At 49.4% G+C, this 23,623-nt stretch overlaps 1 protein-coding gene across 1 annotated transcript; it reads left to right on the top strand.

Moving 5' to 3' along the window:
• Positions 1-5,218: 5,218 nt before the first annotated feature.
• ASL (argininosuccinate lyase) lies at positions 5,219-13,879 on the top strand (the record flags this gene model as incomplete). The annotated part of the gene is made up of 16 exons (XM_084250136.1): positions 5,219-5,230; positions 7,903-8,097; positions 8,489-8,572; positions 8,860-8,916; positions 9,057-9,154; positions 10,335-10,412; positions 10,488-10,565; positions 10,958-11,010; positions 11,344-11,406; positions 11,600-11,714; positions 11,873-11,957; positions 12,070-12,129; positions 12,383-12,466; positions 13,288-13,368; positions 13,523-13,629; positions 13,735-13,879. 16 exons carry the CDS (start codon positions 5,219-5,221, stop codon positions 13,877-13,879), a joined length of 1,395 nt encoding a protein of 464 aa, XP_084106262.1.
• Between the last annotated feature and the right edge of the window lie 9,744 nt (positions 13,880-23,623).

The raw sequence follows: 23,623 nt of genomic DNA, 5'->3' as shown, positions 1-23,623 counted from the left end.
AGCTACCCACATGGTGCAGTAGACCTCTCCTGTCTCGCCTGCTGCTCCCCTCAGCAGTGTACCTTGGTCGATCTGCCTTTTCTGTTCCCTTCTCTGTCTCTAATGAGTCCTCTCACCCCCCACACACACCTCTGGCCTGTACCCCAGTTCTTGTATGCATAAATAAATCTTTTTTAAAAATGCAAGAAAAGAGAAGGGTTCACCTGGTAGATAGGACGCTGCCCATGTGCTTATCCTCTGGGTCTTTATATATTCTTGGTACCTCTCACTAAAAAGCAGCTATTTTTATTTTTATTTTTTAAAGATTTATGTATTCATTCATACAAGAACTGGGGTGTAAGCCAGGGGGTTAGAGGATTCATCAGAGACAGAGTAGGGAACAGAACAGGTGGATCTACTGAAATACATTGCCGAGGGGGATCAAACTCATGCCACAGAGGTTGTTGATAGCTTCACAGTGCTGTGCTTAACCCCTTGCGCCACCAGGGAGGCCCCAGGTGAGCCCTTCTAAAGTGCCACCAGTTGTGAGGCCTCTACTAGGGCTGGATCACCTCAACTGTCTCCACTGAGAACTAACAGGATTGGAGCTCTTGCCATTACCTGTGACATTCTCTCAGGCAGGCTCTTATACACTCAACACTATGTATGCATGATTAATCTGAATTCACCAAATGAAGAGCATGGTAACCCACAGGACTTTGCCCAACATTTGTTTTCACCACAAGAGTCAGAAAGATGATTGTCACGTGAGATCTACTAGTGATTGTATCAGCCAGTTGTTAAATTGATCGCTTGAGGGCCTCCCTGTGGTGCAGCGGTTGAGCGCTCATCTGTGAAGCTGCCTGCAGCCTCTGCAAAGCCAGTTCAATCCCTGACTGCCAGGCGAGGGTCCCACATGGCGCGCAGACCTCTTTTGTCATGCCCGCTGCTCCCCTCAGCAGTGTATTTCGTCAGTCTGCCTGTTCTGTTCCCTGCTCTGGCTCTGGTGAATTCTCTCACCCTCCCGCGCATTTGTATAAATAAATAAATAAATCTTAAAAAAAAATTGATCCCTTGAGTAATTAATTGCTATAAATCAATCTCTTGGATTGCTCCACACAGAGTCATTATTGGTGCCTTGCACATGACAAAAGTGTGGGCAGATTGCTGGGGTTCAATTCCCAGCCCAGAGACTTCAAAGCTTAGTGTCCTTAGACAAATGACTTAACTCTGTCCCTGACTCAGTATATTTGTCAGTAGAATGGAAGTAACTGTAGCATTGATAACAAGGGATGGTTGGGAGGATTTGAGGAGGTAAGCAAAATATAAGATGTTTAGCATGCACCTGGCATACACAGAGCTCAGGAAATATTAGTTATTATTGTTATGTTGTTTATTGCCCCAGTCTATGGATTGTTTTTTCCCTCTAAACAGCTATTTTTAGAGTAAAAGTATTAATTTTGATAATAAGCCCCTCATCAGATATAAGTATGTATATATGAGTGTGTATACATATATACATGTATATATGTGTGTTGTAAACTAATCTATGGTCACAAAAAGCATATTTTCTTGGTTGGGGAGAAGGAGGAGGAAGGGATTATAAGGAAACATGAGGCACAAGAAAACTTTTGGCTACATTCACTCTCTCAGTTATGATGCGGTTTCATGGGAGTATGTATAAGTCCAAACATATTAAACTGTACACTTTAAATATTTGGATATTATTGTATACCAATTGTCTCTCGATTAAGCTGATATATACATCATACACACACACACACACACACACATACACACAGTGAGGATTTTAACAGTGAGACTGTGAGCACTTTTTAACATTTGAAAATATTTAAACATTCACCCTTCAATAGCTATTTGCAAATCTTCTGGAGAGTCACCCATTTTTTTGTTAGTATCATTAATTCATTTCTTTTTGTTGCTAAGTTATACTCCAGGTAGCTCTTAAAGTTCATTTGGTAGTTTGTTCTCTGAGCATTTGGAGGCACAGTGCATCTGGAGCTTCTTCCCATACCTAATCTAGACCTTTCATCTTAACCCAGGCTGGAAGCCCATCCACATTCCAGGAGCAGACCTTGATGGTGGCTGATTTGCCACTAGGTGAGGTTTCCTGAACCAGGAATTCTCATAAGGAATGGTCCCTCTCCTGCAGCCTCTTTTTTGTTTTTCTTTTCCCCCCACCTGATTCTTCTTGGCCTCTGGCTCGGTCTTGTGCTCTTTCTCATCTGCTGCCTCCTTTCCCTTTTTCCCATGTTTCAGCATCACTGTAACAAATTCCTTTCCAAGTTGCCCACAGAAATAGTATTTTTAAAACCTTGCCCAGGCACAAAGAACTTAATGTAATTATTAATATTGCTGTTTAAACCCATCATCTTGCTCATTTTTCCCTATCTGCAATTATATCCTTCATTCTTGACCTTTTTTGGATTCAGAATATTTTAGTATTCCATTTTCTCTCCTCTATTGAGTTTTTGGATATATACCTTTTGTGTGTGTGGCTAGCCTAAGGATTAGAACATGAATCCTTAATATGCTAATTTGTCCTGAATTAATAGTACACCTGTTCATGTATAAGAAACTAACAACAGCATAATTCCATTAGTATCCTCCTCCACTTTGTTATAAAACTAACAATACCTTGTTATTATATTTAGCTTAAATTTTCATGCATCTTTAAAGAAATCAAGACAGAAAATATCTTCTATGTATAAGCGCCATTTCTGGTGTTCTTCGTTTCTTTCTGTAGATTCAAGCTCTATCTGATGTAACTTTCCTGCATCTTGAAGAATTTCCTTAGCCTATCTTGTAGTTCTAGTCTCCTGGCAATGGGATTTGGGTGCCTATCTTTTAAATTAAGGCTTAAGAATTCATCCAATCCCAGCTACCATTTCTGTTGCATTGTAGGATTCAGAGAACCCTTGGAATCTCTGGGTATGAACTCACCCCATCCCGAAGCCCCAGAAGCCCCTTCCTGGCAATCTGAAGGGGAACTGGGTTTGATATGATCAAACACGTTCCTGAGAATGAGGATAATAAGAAACCTGAAATTGTTCCCCATGGAGGCCCAGAGGAAGCTCTGTCTTCCTTCCAGTCACACTTCCATACCAACCTCAGGATCCGTCTAGACCTCCTACTTGGGGGAGAAATTGCTAGACTGTTTATTGGGGTAAGTGTTGCCTGAGATAATCACCCTTCAGATCCCTTTTCTGATCCCTCTATGATCTATTGGTAGCAGAGGGTGGTCTCCTGGTTGTGAGAAATGACCTATTCCCCCTGCCCTATTCATTGTACTGTTAACAGACTGAACACTGACAGACACTTCTCTGAGCTTCTCTCAGCTTCCCTGAGTTTTTTCATGGCCTCAACTTTTTCAGAAACAGCTTGGCTACTGAGCTCCCATGAGTACAATACCAAGGACATTTTCTCAAGATCAAGGCGCATGTCCATTTTTGTGTCTATTGTCAGGCCCTTAGCTTCAGGCTCCTTTGGCTTCTCTGGCTTGTTTTTTGTTTTTTCTTCACAAGCCTTAATGTTGTGTCCTTGTCTTTCTCCTTCTCCTGAGTTATCTTTTTCAGATTCTGCATTGGTGTACATACTAGCCAAGCAGGCTATTTGCTGCAGGCAAACCTGGGGCAACAGTTTCTCTTGTCATGTGGTGCAGTGTGGGTAGCCAAACTATCTCCTTCAAACCCCTAGTTAGAGCTTCAGTTTCTTCATCTGTAAATAGGACTGTGTGAAGATGAAATGAGAGTAACCATATATAGGCGTTAGCACAGAACCTGGCACCATGTTAGGTGTTGTGGTTAGAGGCCTGTCCTCAAACATCTTCCCCAACCCCCTTTCCAACCTCAATTTTTTTGCCAAAGGTTTGGCCCCTGTATGTTGCTGTATGTTAAGGAATGTGACCTCATATTTGTAGAGTACTACTGGCTTTCACGCTTGGACTCCCAGACACTAACAGTAGCCCTCTGACACTAACCGGTAGTTCCCAGGGTCTTTGCCATAAATCCAGTTTTTGGGCTATGTCACTTACGGGTGGTCTCACAGGCTTCCCTGTCTACCCACACCTTGTCTGTGGCTTGCTGTAGTCCGGTTCTCAGGCGTCTATGGAATAAGACAGGAGACGGGTAGGAGACAATGTAGACAAAGTAAGGCCTTGCTACCAAGGAGGTCCCAGTTGGGCTGGGAAGAAGATCCAGAAGTCACAACTACAGTGCCCCCAATTCAAAGACTGCCAAGGTCCCACTGGATGCCTGGGCTGGACACCTGGATCATCAGGAATCTCCCTGACATTGAGGATCCTTGAATACTGATGGATGACTGGGAGGTAGCACAGCAAACCGTGAGAGAAAGTCATTCCAGGAGCATGAAAAATCTTTTCATAAGATTTGAAGCAGCCTGGGAGCTCCAGGTAAATCCACTCTTTAGGTAAATCCACTAAAAACCTTCAACCCACAAGCATCCCAACCACTGGTCTCTTCTTTCTTATAACTATTGTCAACTATATCTTCCTAAAACAAACAACAACAAAAATGGTTCCCTGATTTTAAAATCTGTTGACTCTCTAAGACCTACAGGTTCAAGACCAAGCTCTCTCCCCTGATATTCAAAGCCCTTCACAATCTTGTCCCAACCCACTTCCACCAAATATTCTCCCCGCTCCCATCTGGGAGCCCCTGGCCCTCTTCGCCTCTTCCCCCAACCCAGGTCTCCAATCCCCAGAGCATCTGCCTCCCGAGCAGTCACTCGGGCACCACCCACCCTCCTTGCCCCTCGCCAGGCCCTGGGGTCGCCCAGCCCCCAGCCAGGCCCGTGCGCCCCGCCCAGTGCCGGGGGTGGGCGGCGGAGGCAACACCCACCTCGCCGGGACGCCGGGATTGGCGCGGCGGGCGCGGGAGGCGGGCCAGGGCCGGGCTGGCTGCTGCCGACGCGATCCCGGCCAGAAAAGCCCGGCGAGCGAGCGCGAGAGCCCGACGGCGCTGCTAGGAGGTGGTGAGTGCGCGGCCACCGCGGACGGGCGGACGGGCGGGAACAGTGGACGCCGGACACGCGCACGCGCTGGGCGCTGCCCACGTCCGCCTGCCCACGGCTGCGCCCGGCGGTGCCCGGGCCCCTAGCGTCCCCGCCCGGGAAACTCCGCGGCTAGGAGGTCGTCAGTCCGGTCTTGTCTTCCAGACCCGGAGGACCGAGGCTCCCAGACGACTAGGAACCGCCCAACATGGCCTCGGAGGTGAGTGGGACCCAGGGGACGCGGTCCTCTGAGCCTCCAAGCGAGGGGGAGGGGTGCCCTGGGGCCGGCCGAGGCCGTGACCTGCGCACGAGATCTCCCCGTGCCAGACCTGCCGCTGATCATCCTCCGGATAATTACCCTCCCTGGCTGCAGGGCGCACCTGCCAGGTTTGCCTGGACTCCCAGGCGTCCCCATCACTGTCTGCTCTCCCTTAAGTCCCCTCTAGGGCGCCCCGAGGTGGTCCTGGTCAAATTGGCCAGCCCACACTGCTCTGACAGTCCTTGAGATGGCAAAGGCACCTCTTCATTCCCTCCCCCTGGCCCCCTGTCAAGCCTTACTCTGTGCACCTTCTCCTGCTGTCACAACTGTCCCAGTGTGTAGCAGAGTCCCCGAGACTGGCCTGGGGAAAGAACCAGGTGGTAGGGGACCGTGTGCTGTGGCCCCAGAGTCCAGTGGCTTCTTGTCTAATGGCTTCTCATCCTTAGAGTCAGAGGACTCCTGGGTGCGCTTCCTGGTCAGTGAGTGGCAGGACTTGGGGTCACAGATTTCCTTCCTTGGGCCTCAGTTGATTTATCTGGCAGATGGCGATAGTAATAGCTACCTGCCTTCCTCTGTAAGGTACTGGACCATGAAGTCATTCCTTTGAACCCTTCAGGTAAAAGGGGCTGTTTGCTTGATGCCAATGAAGAGAACTCTGAGCCTGGGAAGCAGGAGGTCTGGCTTCCAGTCCTTTCTGGCCCTCATTAGCTGGCAAGCCATTTTCTCTCTCTGGGCCTCAGTTGGTTCATCTGAAAAAAAAACAAAAAAAAAAAAAAACAAAAAAAAACGGGATAAGAATGCCTGCCCTGCTAGCTTTTGGATCATGGTGGAGGGCCAGGGGGCAAAGCCTGGACTTTGGAGTCAAACAGACTTGGTTTCTGAAGCAGTCACTCGACCTCCCTGAACCTCTTCACTCATTTGTTAAATCAGGCAACAGTGTCCACCTCCTAGGAGGATATAAGAGGCACTCTAGGAGGTTTTTTGTGGAATGCCTAGCACAGGACTAAGCAATGGTAGGTGCTCAGTAAATGCTGGCTCGTGATACTAACAGTAACAAAGCTGGTATTTCCCTTGTGTATTCTAAATTGGTTGCTCATTCATCTTAGCCCAACCCAGTGCCCCTGCCCCAAAACCCCAAGGGAATCATTATGGCCCAGATGTTCCCTGATTTTAAGCAGTGCCCTACCCCACACTGGCCTCCACATCCCCTCAGTGTCCAAGTGACACCTCACTCTGACATACTCCTAGGGTGCTTTTAAGGTTGCCAGTGGAGTGGGAGCTTGGCCCCAACAAAGAGTAGGCTGCCTTCTGGAGACCAGGGTGCCAGGTGACCTCTGCTTGCCCCAGGCCATCCTGTGGATTGGCACTAATTGGTCTGGCTGCAGCCCTGCTTGTTAAGTAGTTGTTATTACTACCAACCTATGCAGGAGCCTGCTGGGGGAGGCAGTGCCAGGTCTCTGGCTGAGGGGAAGGCTGGTTCTTGATCTTGCCTGGCTGGGCCTGGCTTCAGTGGTCAGGAACAGGGTCCTACATGGTGCTTTGCTGGAAGTCTAGGCTTGATGGGCAGCAGAGAGGCAGATCTAGCTCAAAAGGCTGAGGGTGGAGGCTGCCTCTATAGGGCGGAGTCCTCTGGCAACCAAGGCTGTTGGGCATGAAGGGATCAGCTCACAGTCTGGGGCCAGAGCATGCTGGAGGCCCCTATGCTGCACACAGGAACTGGGAGTGGAGCTAAGGCACGCCCTGGGTCCAGCAGCCCTCAACCCCTCCTTAATAATAGCTAGAATCTGCCGAGAGCCAGGCACTGTGCTATGTATGCACTAAGCCTATTTTATTTAATTGAATGCTCACAGTTCTATCAGATAGGCTATTACTATCCCTATTTTACAGAGTAACCCTGAGGTTATAGAACATGCCACAGTCAGGTGGCTAACAGAGGTCTGGGACGTGCAGAGATATGGTCCCAGTGGCCACTTATAACCCCTTCTTCCCCCTCCTGCCACAGCAAAAATGCCAGTGAAGTAACATGCCCACCTTCACCCCAGCGCATTCTCTTCTAAGTCCTTGGCACTCCAGACACTTGGACTGCTTTCCACATGTCTGTACCCCTCCCCTATCTGTTCCATGCCCTGGCCTATGCCCTCTTTCAAAACAGAGGCGCCTCTGTCTCATCCCTCTGCCCTTGGCTCCTGGGGGACAGAGGGTCAGCTAGTGATCTCCTAAAGGGCTAGTGATAGCAGGTTCTCTCCAGAGTGGTGGTGGGGGTGGGATCTTAGGCTGTAGGCTTGAAACTACGAATTCCAGAGTGAGTTCTCACTTTGGTCAGTGGCAGGAAAGGTCTGGAGGTTCTGCTGGTCTCAGGAGTGCCTTATACCCTACCTCCATCAGCATGTGATGGGAAAGAACCCTAACTTCAGTGTCCAGCTCATTCCCACATTCACTCCCTGAGTGACTTTGGGCAAGCTGCTGACTCTCTCTGAGCCTCCAGTTCCTTATCTGTTCAGAGAATAATCCTGCCTGTTGACCCCCACTGCCCTGAGACTTGATAACTCTCCCTGCGGGCCCTTTGTGAGAGGCACTGTTCTGAGGGGGGGGGGGGGAGATTAATTGCTCTGCTCTCCTTCTCTCCTGGCCAGAGTGGGAAGTTATGGGGTGGCCGGTTTGTGGGCGCTGTGGACCCCATCATGGAGAGGTTCAACTCATCCATCGCCTACGACCGGCACCTATGGGAGGTGGACGTGCAGGGCAGCAAAGCCTACAGCAGGGGCCTGGAAAAGGCAGGGCTCCTCACCAAGGTTGAGATGGACCGGATACTCAATGGCCTGGACAAGGTATTCACCACACCTCAAGACCCACCTGAGAACCCCTCCCATGGCCCCTGGTTCCTACCAAATTCCTAGGTGCAGGTGCAGAGTATCCCAAACCTGTTATTTTCCCTTATATGTCATTCCCCTTTAACCATGTGCTGTGCTGACCATCTCTCCTTGTCCTTTAATGCTCCCCACCATCCCCATGGCCCAGTGGCTCATGGGTGGAAGTGTGCTAGGCTTGAGATGCTCCCTTGGGGGTGGGGACTGCATAGACCCCTTCTGTGGCGTGCTCCCAGGACTCAGCTCCTACACAGGGCTAGTCAGTGACCAGGTGGGGTTGGGACCAGGTTAAGGGCCCTCAGGCTCCCGATGCCTGTCCACCTAAGCTCAGGGTTGCTGCCATCTACTGCAGGTGGCTGAGGAATGGGCCCAGGGAACCTTCAAACTAAACTCCAATGATGAGGACATCCATACAGCCAATGAACGGCGTCTAAAGGTATGACCCTCTTCTGCCCCCACAAGGTAGAGGGGAGCTCTCCACCTTGCCCTAGGCCCCTTTGAGTGTAAGTGCCATCATTCTGTTACACCATCATTGGCACTTTGCAGGTAGGACCTCAAAACAGGAGACCTCAGCAGAGATGGCAGAGACTTGGGCAGACCCGTAGGGCCCTAGGGAGAAAGGGAGGGTGACTGGACTGGGGAGGAACTTGGCCCTGCCTGGGCAGACTCCATGGGCCCCAGAGCAGACAGACCCTGACCTCATGCCTCTCCCTTCACCCCTAGGAGCTCATTGGAGAAACGGCAGGGAAGCTACACACAGGACGGAGTCGGAACGACCAGGTAGCACCAGCCCCTCCCCTCTACCCCTGACTCTGTACTTCCCTAACATTGGGGAGCTCAGGTGGCAGAGTAAGGGCTCAGTGACTGTCCTTGCTCTCAGGGAAGGTACCTCCCTTAGTGCCGACTTCTCCTCCCCACAGGTGGTCACAGACCTGAGGCTTTGGATGAGGCAGAACTGTTCTGAGCTCTCTGCCCTCCTCCGGCAACTCATCAAAAGCATGGTGGATCGAGCAGAGGCGTGAGTGCTTCAGGGATACCCAGAGAGGGCACAAGAGCAGCCAGGGTTTCCTCTCCCCTGGGACAGGCAGTCTAAATGCCAGGGATGAAGAGGGCAGGGGAACCAAGATGTGGAGTAGGGGTGTCCCAGAACTCCTGGATCAAGTGAGGTAAAGCAGCTAGGAGTGCTCCCTGCCCCCATGCTAGCCTCACCCAGCAGGCCAGGCAAGCTCACCCTCTGAGGAACCACAGGCAGAAGGGGAAGGCACTAGGCAGATGCCCTGAAGCCTGAGGAAGAGGCTAGGCTGGCTGTGCCTGGGGCAGCCAGAGTCACTCCTCAGCCTGCCTGTGCCCCTGACCCTCAGACCCCCAATCCTGCCCAACATGGTTGACAAAGGAGAGAGCCAAAGGCTGCCTCCTGCTGGCCTCATCCTCAACTTTGGCTTGACTGCTGAGAAGCCCCTTTTTAGTGTCAGAGACAGGGTTCAGCCCTTCTCTTCCCCCAACTCCCCATGACCCCTGTTTTACAGACCCCGCCACCTGGGAGAAAACAAGGGCATAAAAACCATCATCCTGGGGGTACCAGAAGAAATAGGGAGTGACTACTATTGGGTGCAGGGTTTTTATTGGGGGGTGGTGTGATGAAAATATTCTAAAATTGATTGATGTGATGATAGCTGTTTACTGAAGTGAGTGAATTGGATGGAATTACATCTCAATGAAACTGTTAACAAACAAAAGCCAGAACTATCACCCATAGCACTGCTGCCTCTGCCCTGCCTACTTTAAAGTGCCCCCAGCTTTTCTGGGGTCCTCAGGAACTTCTCTTGTGCTCACCAGTTTGGCTTCCCACTGCTAGGTGGTAGCCACTGTGTGCCTTGTCCTGCTTTGGCTCTGCCCACATTAGCTGCTAGGTGGCAGAGGCCCGAGCTGAGGATGTCATCTACACTTGGCTTGGTTAAGCCGTGGGCCTTGATGCCCCCAGGCTGGGCCAGTCACATTCGCCCATTCAAGTGTCCTTTCCTTTATAATGTGTTTGTCTCCAAGAGGTCACTTGGTTCCTCAGGCAGGCAGATCCTTGGTAGGCCTGCTCTGCTCTTCCTTGGAGGGTCCTAGGCCCAGATGGTGCCGGGTGTCACTGGCAGGCCTCACATAACTCTCCTGAGCCCTTCAGGTCTCCTGTCCCTACTCTTCCCCTACAGGGAACGGGATGTCCTCTTCCCAGGGTACACACACCTGCAAAGGGCTCAGCCTATCCGTTGGAGCCACTGGATCCTGAGGTGAGGCAGGGGGCGGTGTAGGGGCTGTGATGGAGGGAGGGCCCCAGGCTGCCCTGACCCTCTTGCTTCCCGCAGCCATGCCGTGGCACTGACCAGAGACTCTGAGAGGCTGCTGCAGGTGCAGAAGCGGGTCAACGTAATGCCCCTGGGGAGGTGAGCGGGGCTTCAGTGTTCAGAGGGGAAGGGGCGGTTGCTGCCACACAGTTAGTGTGGCCCTTTGAGAAGAGAAGGATCTAGGAAGGACAGAGGAAGAGAAAGTCAGAGAACTGGCCTCCCTGCCCAGGGTTCTTCCTATAAGGACATGAAGGGGACCCCTAGCTTGCTCTGTGATGGGGCAACCAAGCTAGCAAGTGAGTCAGCAGGGCCACAGCTCTCCAGCCCGCTGCGCACAGGCTATTTTCCCTGCACGCGGACAAGTGGCCTGGCACCATGCTGACCGGGTCGTGGCTCTGGCAGCAAGGGCTCTGCTTGCGGTGTGCATGTGTAGATGTGCCAGGGCCTGCCTGCCAGGACCCCTGGTCACTCAGAGTCCCCTGTCCCCTCAGTGGGGCCATTGCAGGCAATCCTCTGGGTGTGGACCGGGAGCTTCTCCGAACAGGTGAGGTGCCCTGCCCTCCTCCTTGGGGAGACCACCCTCAGCATCCACTGGCTTTGCAAACACACACTTAGGGAGGGGCTTACGGCTCACCTGGGTGAAAATTTCACTTATTACCAATGGTCACTGAGGTTAGAGACTCAAAGGAGGGCTCTTTGCATGGGTGTGTAGTGATGGGGAGACCTGGCTCCTCCCTCCCTCCTGGGACCTGAACAAGAGACATTCCCTATCTTGAGCCCCTCCCTGATCCTTCTCCCTGAAAGGGGGCCATGGTTTGGGGTAGAGGAGATCCCTCCTTGCCCTCCAACCCTGCCCTATTGTCTTCCTGTCATCTAGAACTGAACTTCGGGGCCATCACTCTCAACAGCATGGATGCCACTAGTGAGCGAGACTTTGTGGGTAAGTCCTGAGGGTCAGCCTTTGTGTCCTCCAGGGCTAGGCCCTATACTGTGCCCCCCCCTTTGGCCCCTTGCCCCAGCTCCTCTCAGCCTCCTCCCTCCCCTTGTATGGTGCACCTGGAGCTTCTCCAGGCAGGGTGAGGAGCAGGAAAGGCCTGCTAATCAGAAAGCCTGCTGTCCCTCTCCCTCACAAGCTGAGTTCCTGTTCTGGGCTTCATTGTGCATGACGCACCTGAGCAAGATGGCTGAGGATCTCATCATCTATGGCACCAAGGAATTCAGCTTTGTGCAGCTCTCGGATGCCTATAGGTAAGGTCACACCTCTGTCCCCACCAGCATGGCTTCCTTCCTCCCATAGGTCTTAGTGGGCAGACCTGGACTCTGTGCTGCTAGACCTGCCCTGCTCCCACCCACAGACCCACCAGGGGCAGGGAACCCCCTTCAGCCTCAGTATTTCTTGTCCCTAGCACTGGAAGTAGCCTGATGCCCCAGAAGAAAAACCCTGACAGCTTGGAACTGATCCGGAGCAAGGCGGGGCGTGTGTTTGGGCGGGTAAGCAGGGCAGGGAGTGGGGATGAGGCCTTTGGGCTGACCTGGAAGGTCCGGAGGGAACCTTCAGGATGGGCTCCGAGGTCCAGCCTTCTGACTCTCACTCGCTCTTCAGTGTGCTGGACTCCTGATGACACTCAAGGGGCTTCCAAGCACCTACAACAAGGACTTACAGGTTTGAGACTGTGGCATGAGTGAGCGACCCACCTGCATGTACACCACATACCAGTTTTCAGGGCCCTGGCACCCCAGAAGAGTCCTCGCAGAACTGTCACCTCATTTTCTGTGTCCCCATCCCTTGACTACCTCAAGAGTTCTTTCCTTTTCCTTAATGTGGGGTGTGTGGGGTGCTGAGTGCTCCCAGTGGAAGGCATAGGGATGCTGGGGGACAGGATGCTGTGCTCTTACCCTCGCCATGTGCCTCCCAGGAAGACAAAGAAGCCGTGTTTGAAGTATCCGACACCATGAGCGCTGTGCTGCAGGTAGCCACTGGAGTCATCTCCACACTGCAGGCAAGACACACCTCTACTCCCCCAGGACCCTAAGCAGGGGTGGGCATGCCAAGAAGGTGATCCTGAGAGGCAGGAAGGACGTGGGTCTAGAAGGTCTAGGGCAGGGGTAGGAGGATGTACTTATCCTGCCCCTGGGAAACAGTGTAGGGGCAAAATGTAAGCTGCAGCAGGAGAATGGCAGTGGATTAGATGCAAGTGGTCCTCTCGGCTAGCCTGACCAGATTTCTTTCTCATCACTTACTGTGAGAAATTTCAGTATACAAAGGTGAAGAGAATGTGTGATAAACCCTTTTGTATCAACACCCAACCTCAGCAATAGTCAACTCATGGCTTTCCTCACAACCTTCCCCCCACTACTCTTGAGCAAATCCCCATCATATCATTTTATTCCTAAGTAGTTCAGAATGTGTCTCTAAGGCAGTGACTTGTACAAAGTGTGGTTCCCAGGCCAGTGGCATCAGTAGCATCTGAGAACTTGACAGAAATGCAATTCTAGGCCCTACTCCCAGAGCTACTGAATCAGATACTGGGGGAGGGACCCAGTGATTTTTATTTATAATGGATCTTCTAGGTGATTCTGCACATGCTAAAGATAAGGGCTCTTTGAAAACATAAAGACAACCCCAGACCCCATAGTAAAAATTATTAATAATTATAAAAAGATGGCTTGAGCACAGACAGCAGGACAGAGAGGGTCAGATAGAATCTGACCAAGGCAAATGGCATGCAGCTGAAGAGGAGGGTAAGGTTTGGACCTGGAGCTGGCAGTTTCTGGCTCCAGGGACCCCAGGACTCATTACATAACTGCCGGGCTCCCCCAGATTCACCGCGAGAACATGGCAAAGGCTCTTAGTCCTGACATGTTGGCCACTGACCTCGCCTACTACCTGGTCCGCAAAGGGGTAAGTGCAGGGTGGTCATGTGGAGGGGTAAAGGGAAGGATTGTCCTCCGAGCAGGGTAGAGAAACAGAGAGGGGTGGTAATCAGGGAGGGACAGACAGAACAGGGTGGCGAGGAAGCAGGAGTCAGAGTCATCCTCCTCACTGGTGCCCCCAGATGCCGTTCCGCCAAGCCCACGAGGCCTCTGGGAAAGCTGTGTTCATGGCTGAGACCAAGGGAGTTGCCCTTAACCAGTTGTCGCTGCAGGAACTACAGACCATCAGGTGCGGGCCCCTCCCCTGCCTCTGCTGCCTGTCAGAAGGTGAGCCCAGGCCCCCTGAGGCCAGGATGGCCTGGCTGTCCTGGCTCATCTCCTCCTTTCTCCCCAGCCCCCTGTTCTCAGGTGACGTGAGCCACGTGTGGGACTATGGGCACAGCGTGGAGCAGTACGCTGCCCTGGGCGGCACGGCGCGCTCCAGTGTTGATTGGCAGATTGGCCAGGTGCGGGCACTATTACGGGCACAGCAGGCCTAGACCCCTTCCTACGCCTGCTCCCAAATAAAGTGGGCTGAAGAGGAGGCTGCTGTGTGTTTCCTGCCCAGCCTGTGTACTCAGTGGGGGCTTTTCTGGGTCTGTTAAGTCAGCAGGGGGGACCATCAAGGAGTGGAGAAACTGGGCAAGGACAGCGGAAGTCACAGATGGGAAGAGAGGCGAAAACACTGCATTTGGTCAGAGTCTGGAACCTGCACAGGCCCCGCCCCTTCACCACGGGGCATCACCGTGGTCTCCTGCCTTGGGTGTCTTGGCAGGACTGACCTCTGGGGAACCCCGGTGGGACTGTTAGTGGGCAGACTGGGGGGCCACCCTGAGACACCCCAAACCTGCACTCTCTAAAGAGGTTCTGCCATCCATCGCATGAAGACAAAGCATACTTAGTATGAAAGAATTTTAGTAATAGAAGAAAGGATATAGTTTCCCAGTAAAACACTCAGTCACCCATCCGCTCATTGGTTAATGCCCAGCCAAACAGGGTTGGCCCAAAGCTGGTCTGCTGAGGCACAGAATCTTGCTACAAGTCTGAGGCATCTTCTGGTGGGGACCCATAGAGAAGGGGCCAGGCAAGTGTGGGACAAAGGAGCAAAATTAAAGTACAAATTAAGGGAAGGGCAGCCATTGTCAGCCTCCCCACGTGTCTCTCACTCACATCTCTTTCAAGTGTGTCCTTCCAATTCCCTCAAATCGCTGGTACAAGTCCAAAGCCAAGAAGCAAGCAGGACTTGTTCACATGTCTCTGCTCCAGTGCCTCCTCCAAGTCTCTTCCTAGTCTCCTCTCTCAACCCTCTTCAGCTCCATCTCCCTGCTCAGCTCCACCCTTCATTAGGTGGGGCTGAGAACTTGGAACCTTCCCCTTCTTTGGAGATTACACTGTTACCAGATCTGATGGACTTGGTTAACCCATTCAGTCCTTGTTCATCCACTTCCTTCCAGCATCCAGGAGGTAGGTTCCCCCTGCACATTCTCCTCTAGCTGAACCCATCCTTCCCTGGACCAGCAGGCACCATTACAGGGTGTCCCCTGGGCTGAGGCCTGTGCCAAGGCTGCAGGGGTAACCTGTGCCCTCATGAGGGGAGTAGGGTATTGGTTGGTGGCAAAGTCATCCACAGCTACCTTGTGATACCAGGCCCCAGGTGAGCTTCATACACAGGTGCTGAAGATGGCTCCTCCACCTTAGCAATAATGTACAGATGAATTCTCACTACTAACCATGACGTGAGGGCCAGAGACTGGTGGCGTATGCGGGGGGCCCTGCCCTATGCAGTTATGGGAGTCTGCAAAGGGCCTGAGGCCAGCATGCATGTGGTCAGTGTTCAATAGCAATGAGTCCCTGGAGCCAGCAGAAATGTAAGGACCTCTTCTGCACAAATCTCACCAAAATCCTAATAAGAAATGTCTGAAATTTACATTTATTAACAATATTTTCAGACAATCCTGTTAAAAGATAAACAATCTAAGCTTGAAGAAAAATTGATAAACCTTCCTAAGTGATTCTGGGAGCAATGAAAAAAGGCTTTGTTAGTCAAAGAACAAAAATTCCAGCAGTACAAACTTGACACAAAATCCTAAAAGGTCAACTATGGGTCACAGAGCCTTCTGGAGCAGTGGTTCTTAAAACGTGGTCCTGACCATGACCATGGTCTACTAAATCTACTAAATCAGAATCTACTAAATCAGAATCTTAACAAGTCCTTCAGTCAATGTTGATGTGCACTGAGGTTTGAGAATCACTGGTTTCTAGAACCTTATTATATAAAGTTGCTTCAGGCCACCATTGGCCTCACTTGGGTACCACCTGAAACTTCACCTTTAGAAGCTGCATTTTAACAAACTCCCCAGGTGTTCTGTATACATTAGAGTCACAAGTGCTGATGCAGAGAATGTCTAATCTCTGAAGTGAGGGGGGCCAATGGCCATCAAACAGCAGATGGAATTGAAATACATATGATGTAATATACCATGATACACCTGACACAGGGAGAGTTGCTGTGATGACTACTCTCTCACTTCCATGGAGGGGGCACGCCCCATCTAAGTGGGAACTCTGTTTTCAAACAATCTTGTCAAAAGTTCCTCCTTAACTGACTCAAATCAGCCTCCCAGCACCTCCTACTTGTGAGTCTAGACGCACTTTGGAGCAGAAGGAAGGAGCCTCTTCCACGCAGGGAGAGCAAGAATGTGTGTAACTTTTCTCCAGGCTCTGTCTCCTTATGACTGAGCTACTTCCCAGGCCTGCCTCTTTCTAACTCAACTGTTTTTTCCTCTTGTCTTTTTTTTTTTTTGTGTGTGTGTGTTAACTTCAGTGTCAACCTTGTACTGATTCCCTGTTACTGCTATAACAAGTTACCACAAGTCCATGCCTCTAAATAACCAAAATATGATCTTCATTTCAGATGGGTTTTACCTAGGCAAAATCAAGTATCAACAGGGTGAAGTTTCATCCTGAGGCCTTGAAGGAAAATCTTTTCCCTTGCCTTTTCAAGTTTCTCGATGCCACTTTTATCCCTTGTCCTACGGCCCCTCTGTTTTCAAGTCAGCAATATAGCATCTTGAAATCTTTCTCCAACTCTGCTTTGTTGCCACATCTTCTTCTTCTTCTTTTTTTTTTTAAAGATTTATTTATTTATACAAGCACTGGGTACAGTCAGAAACGCGGGAGGGTGAGAAAATTCACCAGAGCCAGAGCGGGGAACAGAACAGGCAGGCTGATGAAGAAATACACTGCTGAGGGGAGCAGCGGCGCGGCAGGAGAGGTCTGCGGCCGGCCGGGGATCAAGCTGGCGCTGCAGAGGCTGCAGGCAGCCTCAACCCAGCGCTCAACCGCTGCGCCGCTAGGGGAGGCCCTCTTGCCACATCTTCTGACTGATCTTTCCTCCTGCTGCTTATACGACCCCTTGTGATTACCTTGGATCATCTTGGGATCCTTAATCACATCTACAAAGTCCCTTTTACCATGTTAGGTAACATTTGCAACTTCTGGGGATTACAACATGGACATCTTAGGAAAATCATTGTTCAGCCTATTACATTCTGCTCTCTAGCTCGCAAAGAGCCACCTCCATCCCATATGCAAAATTCACTTTATCCCTTGGTCACCCACAGTCTCACCAAATACAACATCAGCTCAAAATCCCATATCTCCCATTTCACCTAAGGTGAAACTCTGAATATGATCCATCCTGAGGCAAAATTCCTTTCTATCTATGAACTATGAAATACATTTGATCATGGTATGGATTAAATTTGTTCACACACATATATTCAAGAAACAAGTTACCTACTCTTAAAATACAATGCTGGCTTAGGCACAGCTTACCATGGACATTCAAATTTACAAAGGAAAAAAGGAACCAAGCAATTCTGAAACCCAACCCAACAAACTCCAGGTTTCAGGCTCGGGAGTACTTCATGATTTTCAGCTTGGCCCCTTGGGCTGCACCTGCATCATCAGAGTTATCATTCCTTTTTCTTGAAGGCTAGCACATGTTTTGCACCCCCAGTACTTATCATCCTGTTTTCCTGTCTGTAGAATTTTTTTTTTTTCTGTCTGTAGAATTTTGAGAGGAATTTGAGAGCCTCCTCTAATTTTCTCTTCTCTGTGTTCCTTTTAGTCCATATTGGTGAAATGACATCCTTAAGGACTTTGTGGGTCTCCTGTGTATGTCACAAGGGTTTACTTCACTAGATAAGAGCTTCCTCAACAGATCTTTCCTGGATAATCTGACCTTTATCCCTGGCTTCTGCTGAGTATCTGAGGAGATCTATGAGTCCCACGCCAAATTCCTTCAAAGGATACACGTAATGAATAGAATACTCTGACTTTTTGATCCTTCTAGCACTAGCAAAAGATTGTCAAAGCATAGCCCAAGCTTTCTCTCAAGCTTGCTTTCCTGTAAGTGAATTGCCTAATTTTAGCATCTTTTGCAATCTAGAGAGACTGAGAATTTCCCAGATCATCCAGTCCTGGTCTTGTTTTGCTTAACATTTAACCTGAATTTACCTCTTGCATTTTATGCCCTTAGCTGTCAGGAATGCTGAGACAGTAAATTCTTGGCAGAGGGGAATTAAATTATCTTATTGCCTCTTGTACTAAACTTCAATCATTCTTTGGGTATTGGGGCAGGAATTACTTCACTGAGCCTGTTCTCTTCTGAAAAAATCTATAAGGAAGAAGAGAGGGGAGCAGCAACTGTGATTTAGCATGTGACAATGCCTACATGGGCACTATGGAATTTTGTTTCATTTTATGTTATTATAATTATATATATTTATACCTATAGAAAATATATAATTATATTATGTTTTGTGGTTATATACTATATATAATGATATATATTATAATATATAATAGTTATTTGAAAAAGTGCAAACTAAAATGGTTTTAATAGAATTCAGCCAGTTAATATTGGTTTGATTCTCTGACTCCCACAAATTTGATCAGGATTTCATCTACTTTTTCTCATTTGAAATCACCAAAATAATAAAAATAGTAATAATAATAATAAAAGCAAGGCTGTAGCTGAAGCCATATGACATGCAATATGAGACCTCTCCCAGTTTACCCATAATTGGCATATTAGCTTAATCAACTGCGATTATAATCAAAAACATGATCAGCCATCCTACATTTCTCAAAAAACAAGTCACAAAAGTCTTTTTCAAACAACTTGCTGCAATCTAGATAGGTCCTGTTAGAGCATTCCTTCATCCCAGTCTACAAGACATCAAGGATATTACCCAGGGCCTTCCCAGTGGTGCAGCAGGTTGAGCATAGCGCTGTGAGGCTGTCCACAGCCTCTGCAGCGTGGGTTCAATTCCCGGCCGGCCAGGGAGTTACCCACGTGGCACGGCACACCTCTCCTGTCTCGCCCATTGCTCCCCTCAGCAGTGTTTTCAGTCCATCTGCCTATTCTGCTCCCCACTCTCTCTCTGGTGAATTCTCTCACCTTCCCGCACTTCTGGCCTATACCCCAGTTCTTGTGTAAATAAATCTAAAAAAGAAAAGCATGTTATCCAATGGATAACCTGTATGCAGGACATATGGAGTCAGCACTTACAGAGCCCTGGCTCCCTGCTGGACTCTATAGGGACCAGCAGGCTGTCAGCATCTATAGAGTCCAGCAGGGAGCCAACACATGTAGAGATCAGCAGGGAGTCAGCACCTATAGGGTCAAGCAGGGAGCCAAGACCTACAAGGACCACCAGGTTGCCAGCACCTATAGAGCTTAGCAGAGAGCCAGCACATATAGAGCTCAGCAGGGATCCGGCACCTATAGAGCTCACTGAGAGCTCAGCAGGGAATAGCAAATATAGGACCCAGCATGGATTAAGCTTCTACAGGGCTCAGAAGGTAGCTAGCATCTATAGGACTTAGGAGGGATTCAGCAACTATAGAACTCAGCATTTAGTCAGCACCTATAGGGCTCAGCAGGGAGCTGGCACCTATAGGTTTTGACAGGGAGCCAGCACCTATAGAGCTCAATAGGGAACTAGCACCAAGGAGCTCAGCACGGAGCTGACACCTATAGAGCTCACCAGGGAATAGAAATTATAAGACCCAGGAGAGTTTCAGCAGCTACAGGGCTCAGGAGTTAGCTAGCACCTATAGGACCAAGGAGGGATTCAGAATCTATAGAGCTCAGGAAGTAGCCAGCACCCATAGAGCACAGCTGGGACCCTGCACCAATAGAGCTCAGCAGGGAGCCAGCACCTATAGGGTCAAGCAGGGAGTCAGGAAATATAGGGCTACGGAGGGAGCCAGCACCTTCAGGACCCAGCAGGGGTTCAGCTCCTTTGGACCCATCATGGAGCCATCACCTATAGGACTCTGCACGAAGCCAGAAACTATTGGGCCAAGGAAGGAGCCAGCACCAACAGGGCCCAGTATTGCCACCATCAGTAGGGCCCAGCAGGGAGCCACACCTGTAGAGCTCAGCAGGGAATCGCCACCTGTAGGGTCTAGCAAAAACAGCACCTATAGAGTTCAGCAGGGAGACAGCACCATGAGGCCCCAGCAGGGAGACAGCACCTACAGGGCCCAGAAGGGATTCAGCACCTATAATGCTCAGCAAGGATCCAACACAAATAGGGGACAGCAGAAAGCCAGCACCTACAGGCCCAGCAGGAGTACAGCACCTATAGGGCAGAGCGGGGAGTTCAGTGCCTACAGGGCTCAGCAAGGAGCCAGCACTTATAATACCCAGCAGGTATTCAGCATCTATAGAGCTCAACAGGGAGCCAACAACTATAGAGCTTAGCAGGGAGTCAGCATGGAGTCAGCACAAATAGATCAGCAGGGAGCCAGCATGTATAGAACTCTGTAGGGAGTCAGCACCTATAGATCTCAGCACCTATAGATCTCAGCAGGGAGCCAGCACCCAAAGGGCCCAGCAGGGAGTCAACACCTATAGGTAACAAAAAATAACAAAGGACTGTTATTTTTGTAAGGAAAGGAATTGCGGGGGTGAGGGGCAGTTACCTGGTTGACCTTCCCTAAAGGTGAGGTGTAAACTGGTCTGATGAGTTCCCTCCTTACAGAGGTTCTGTGCACAAACCTCATCAGGCAGAGCTTCCATGTGCCACCAGATCAGATGCCTATAGCTGACCTTGAAGAATACCCCATGTGCCTGTAGCTCCACTAGGTGGCCTGACACTGGCTTGCCCTGACCTGTCAGTGACCGCCTCATCTTCAGCCCTTGCTGTGATAAATAAATGCTTCCTTCTCCAGGCCACTCATCTCCTTTCACTTTTTTTTTAAATGAATGAAGCAATTTATTAATCCAACATCATTTGTTCTAATGCTTCTTGTTGGTCGCTGCCACCTGTCCAGTGATTCTGTCCTTGCTGGAGTCCAGCTCCGACCGGGGCCGGGTTTCTGCAAGGACGAGACGGCGTAGGCGACGTGGAGGGATGAGGGGAGGGGAAATGAGGAGACACAGACACTTGATAGGGTGCAAGTATCTCCCACTGATAGCCTCAGCGGGGCTTTATTTATAACATTAGAAATTGTTATTAGATCATTACATCATGCGATCATGATTGATTTTACTTTTACATTGTTTCAGAAATTATTAATGATCATTAACAGTGCACAGTCCTTTTTCTAATTTTCCTAGTCTATGATTAACTTGGTTACTTGGTTACATTAACTTGGTTACATATTTTCCTAGGTGATGCATGTAATTCAGAAAATAGAAACAGGTGCTACACGCAAGGTGATTTATACGTTCAAGCTAGGTAACTAAAACAAGGCTAAGCAGGCATTGTAAAATCGAGGGCAGCTTCCTATTTTCTATATAGAACCAAAGGGTCCTGGTGCCATGGGAACTGTATGTGGTGTGTTTCTCTCAGACCATTTCACCTCCCAGGGTGCCTCAGGGCCCTCTCTTGAGAGGGACTTTTGCCGGGCTCGATTCCAAGAGCTTTATCAAGCATGGCTTGCGAAAGAACTCAGTGTTACTCATAAGAACAGAATTATAAATTGGAAGACATGGAGGAATATTGGAAACCGTTTCACTATCAATCACATTAGAAGGTACTTTTCTCAAACTACTGAGGTGTGCATTACCGAAACTGGCATCGATGCCAACACTCATTGTGTTATTCTAAAGCTTATAGAAAATTTCCGTGGTTTCAATAACTGCCACAAACAAATGAAAGGAAGTAGCAGGAGCCAACTGTGGAGTTTTCTGACTTTTCAGAAACTTTCCTCATGCCCGGACTTTGTCAGACAGCATGAGTTTCCTGACTTTTCAGGAGTTTTCCCTCATGCCCGGACCTTGTCAGACAGCATGAGTAGCATGGCCCACGCCATGTCCTCATTTCTCTGTCTTGAGGAGTCAGTTTGTGATCCCAGTCTAGGTTCTTTCTCACCATTCTCAGTCTCTCCAGGCCTTTGTAGTATTTGAGGGGCCACACTCTTGAAGCCTCTGCTGAAGTGGCCGGAAATGACACTATTTCTCTAATGTCCCCCATAGAACTTGGTCATGGAGTAGAGTGCCCTGAAGATGTAACATGAGTAGAAACCAGTTCTTGTTTTAGGAACAACCTCTTTCTGCTTGACCAGTTTGACAGTGTCTAATAATCCAGGGACTTTCAGCTTCCTGGAATTTTGAAGGAAGTCTTGCAAGAGCTTAGATGATCTGCTGGTTCATGTCTTTTACAGTAACTCCAGACTTCAGCTGCTTCCATGATACTGTTATAGAGCAACCCCGATATTAAACGGGTTCCTGGCTGTGGGTCCTCACCCGCGTGCTTTAAAGGGACTTATGAATACTCTACTACAGACACACACAAAAGGTTAATAAAAGGTTTATTTACAAGAGAAAAGGAAATAAGGAAAATGTACAACTCAGGGAGAAAATAGGGAAATAAAGTTTTTAATGCGTCCTACCCGATCCGACGACCTGGAAACCCAAAGTCACTCTCAGAGCTGGCCGGACGCTGCGAGCTGGTGGAGAGCCAAAAATGGGGGATACCCCAAAGCCCACGTGTCTGCCTTTTTATATCCACCTGGCTGCTTAACCCCACCCTCAGGTCCCAGCCACCTTCCCTTTGGTGGTGATGGGATTTGGAGTTCCCAGTGTCTTTGGCTTTGACCTGGGGTGGGGGTGGAGTCCACAAAGCCTATATGGAATTAGCTTTGGGACATCCTTTTCCCCCTAACAATACCAGCCAGGGGAAAGGCCTTTCTCCATGTTTGCCCCACTGAATGTTCACCTTTGGGGTATCCTTGGGCATCCTTTGTACTGGCAGGGCCGCTCTGTGGTCCACGAATAAAAGAGAAGAGACATCTCTGACTTATTTCCCAGACTTTATAAACTCAAAGATGGCCTTAGATTCCACTGTAGGCAGGGCCTGGGAGTCAGGGGCCTGGCCAGGGAGAATTTCAAGGAAAGTACAAAATGTCCTAATTCCCTGGGTGGTTATTTTTTCTCCTTTTCATTTTGTGTCCCTGGAGTGAATTCTTATAGGAAAAGAGTCTCTGAATCTTTCTTCAGAGAAGGGAATTGAAATTTAAGTTCTGGATTTGCTATGATATTTTGCTAATCTGGGGGAGGAGGAAAATAAAATCATGGAGCATGGGCCTCCCTGGTGGCTCAGGTGGTTGAGCACAGCGCTGTAAAGCTGTCTGCAGCCTCTGCAGTGCTGCTTCGATACCCACTGGCCATGGAGCAACCCACATGGCAAGGCAGACCTCTCCTGCCTTACCTGCTGCTCCCCTGAGCAGTGTGTTTCGGTCAGTCTGCCAGTTCTGTTCCCCACTCTATCTCTGGGTGAATCCTCTCACCCTTCCGCACATCTGGCCTGTACCCTGGTTCTTGTATAAATAAATAAATCTTAAAAAAAATCATGGAGCTAAAAACACTGATTCTAATTAATTTTGGTAAAAAGCAGAATTACAATATGAACGCATTTATTTTTAAATGATCTCAATAAGGCTGTTAAAAAAAAAAAAACCAGTGTGATCTCTTTGCTGCAACTACTTTGAGATAAAGACCATTTTTCACATCTAGAATGTTGGAATTCTAGAAAATGTCAACATCACTCTGAAGGGACCCAATTATTGTGAAGGGCCCCAGAGGAATCCTGTGGAGTTATTTATCAATGTAGAACACAAACTCCTTGGAAAGAAAAATAAGAGAATCTGGATTGACAAACAGTGGCAAATAGAAAGGAACTTGCCATGGGCTACTCTTATTGCATCTCAGGCTCGAGTGTTCT

This window comes from Talpa europaea (genome assembly GCF_964194135.1).
Source record: "Talpa europaea genome assembly, chromosome: 12".
Taxonomy (NCBI): domain Eukaryota; kingdom Metazoa; phylum Chordata; class Mammalia; order Eulipotyphla; family Talpidae; genus Talpa; species Talpa europaea.
This window is presented reverse-complemented; position numbering and strand designations above follow the sequence as displayed.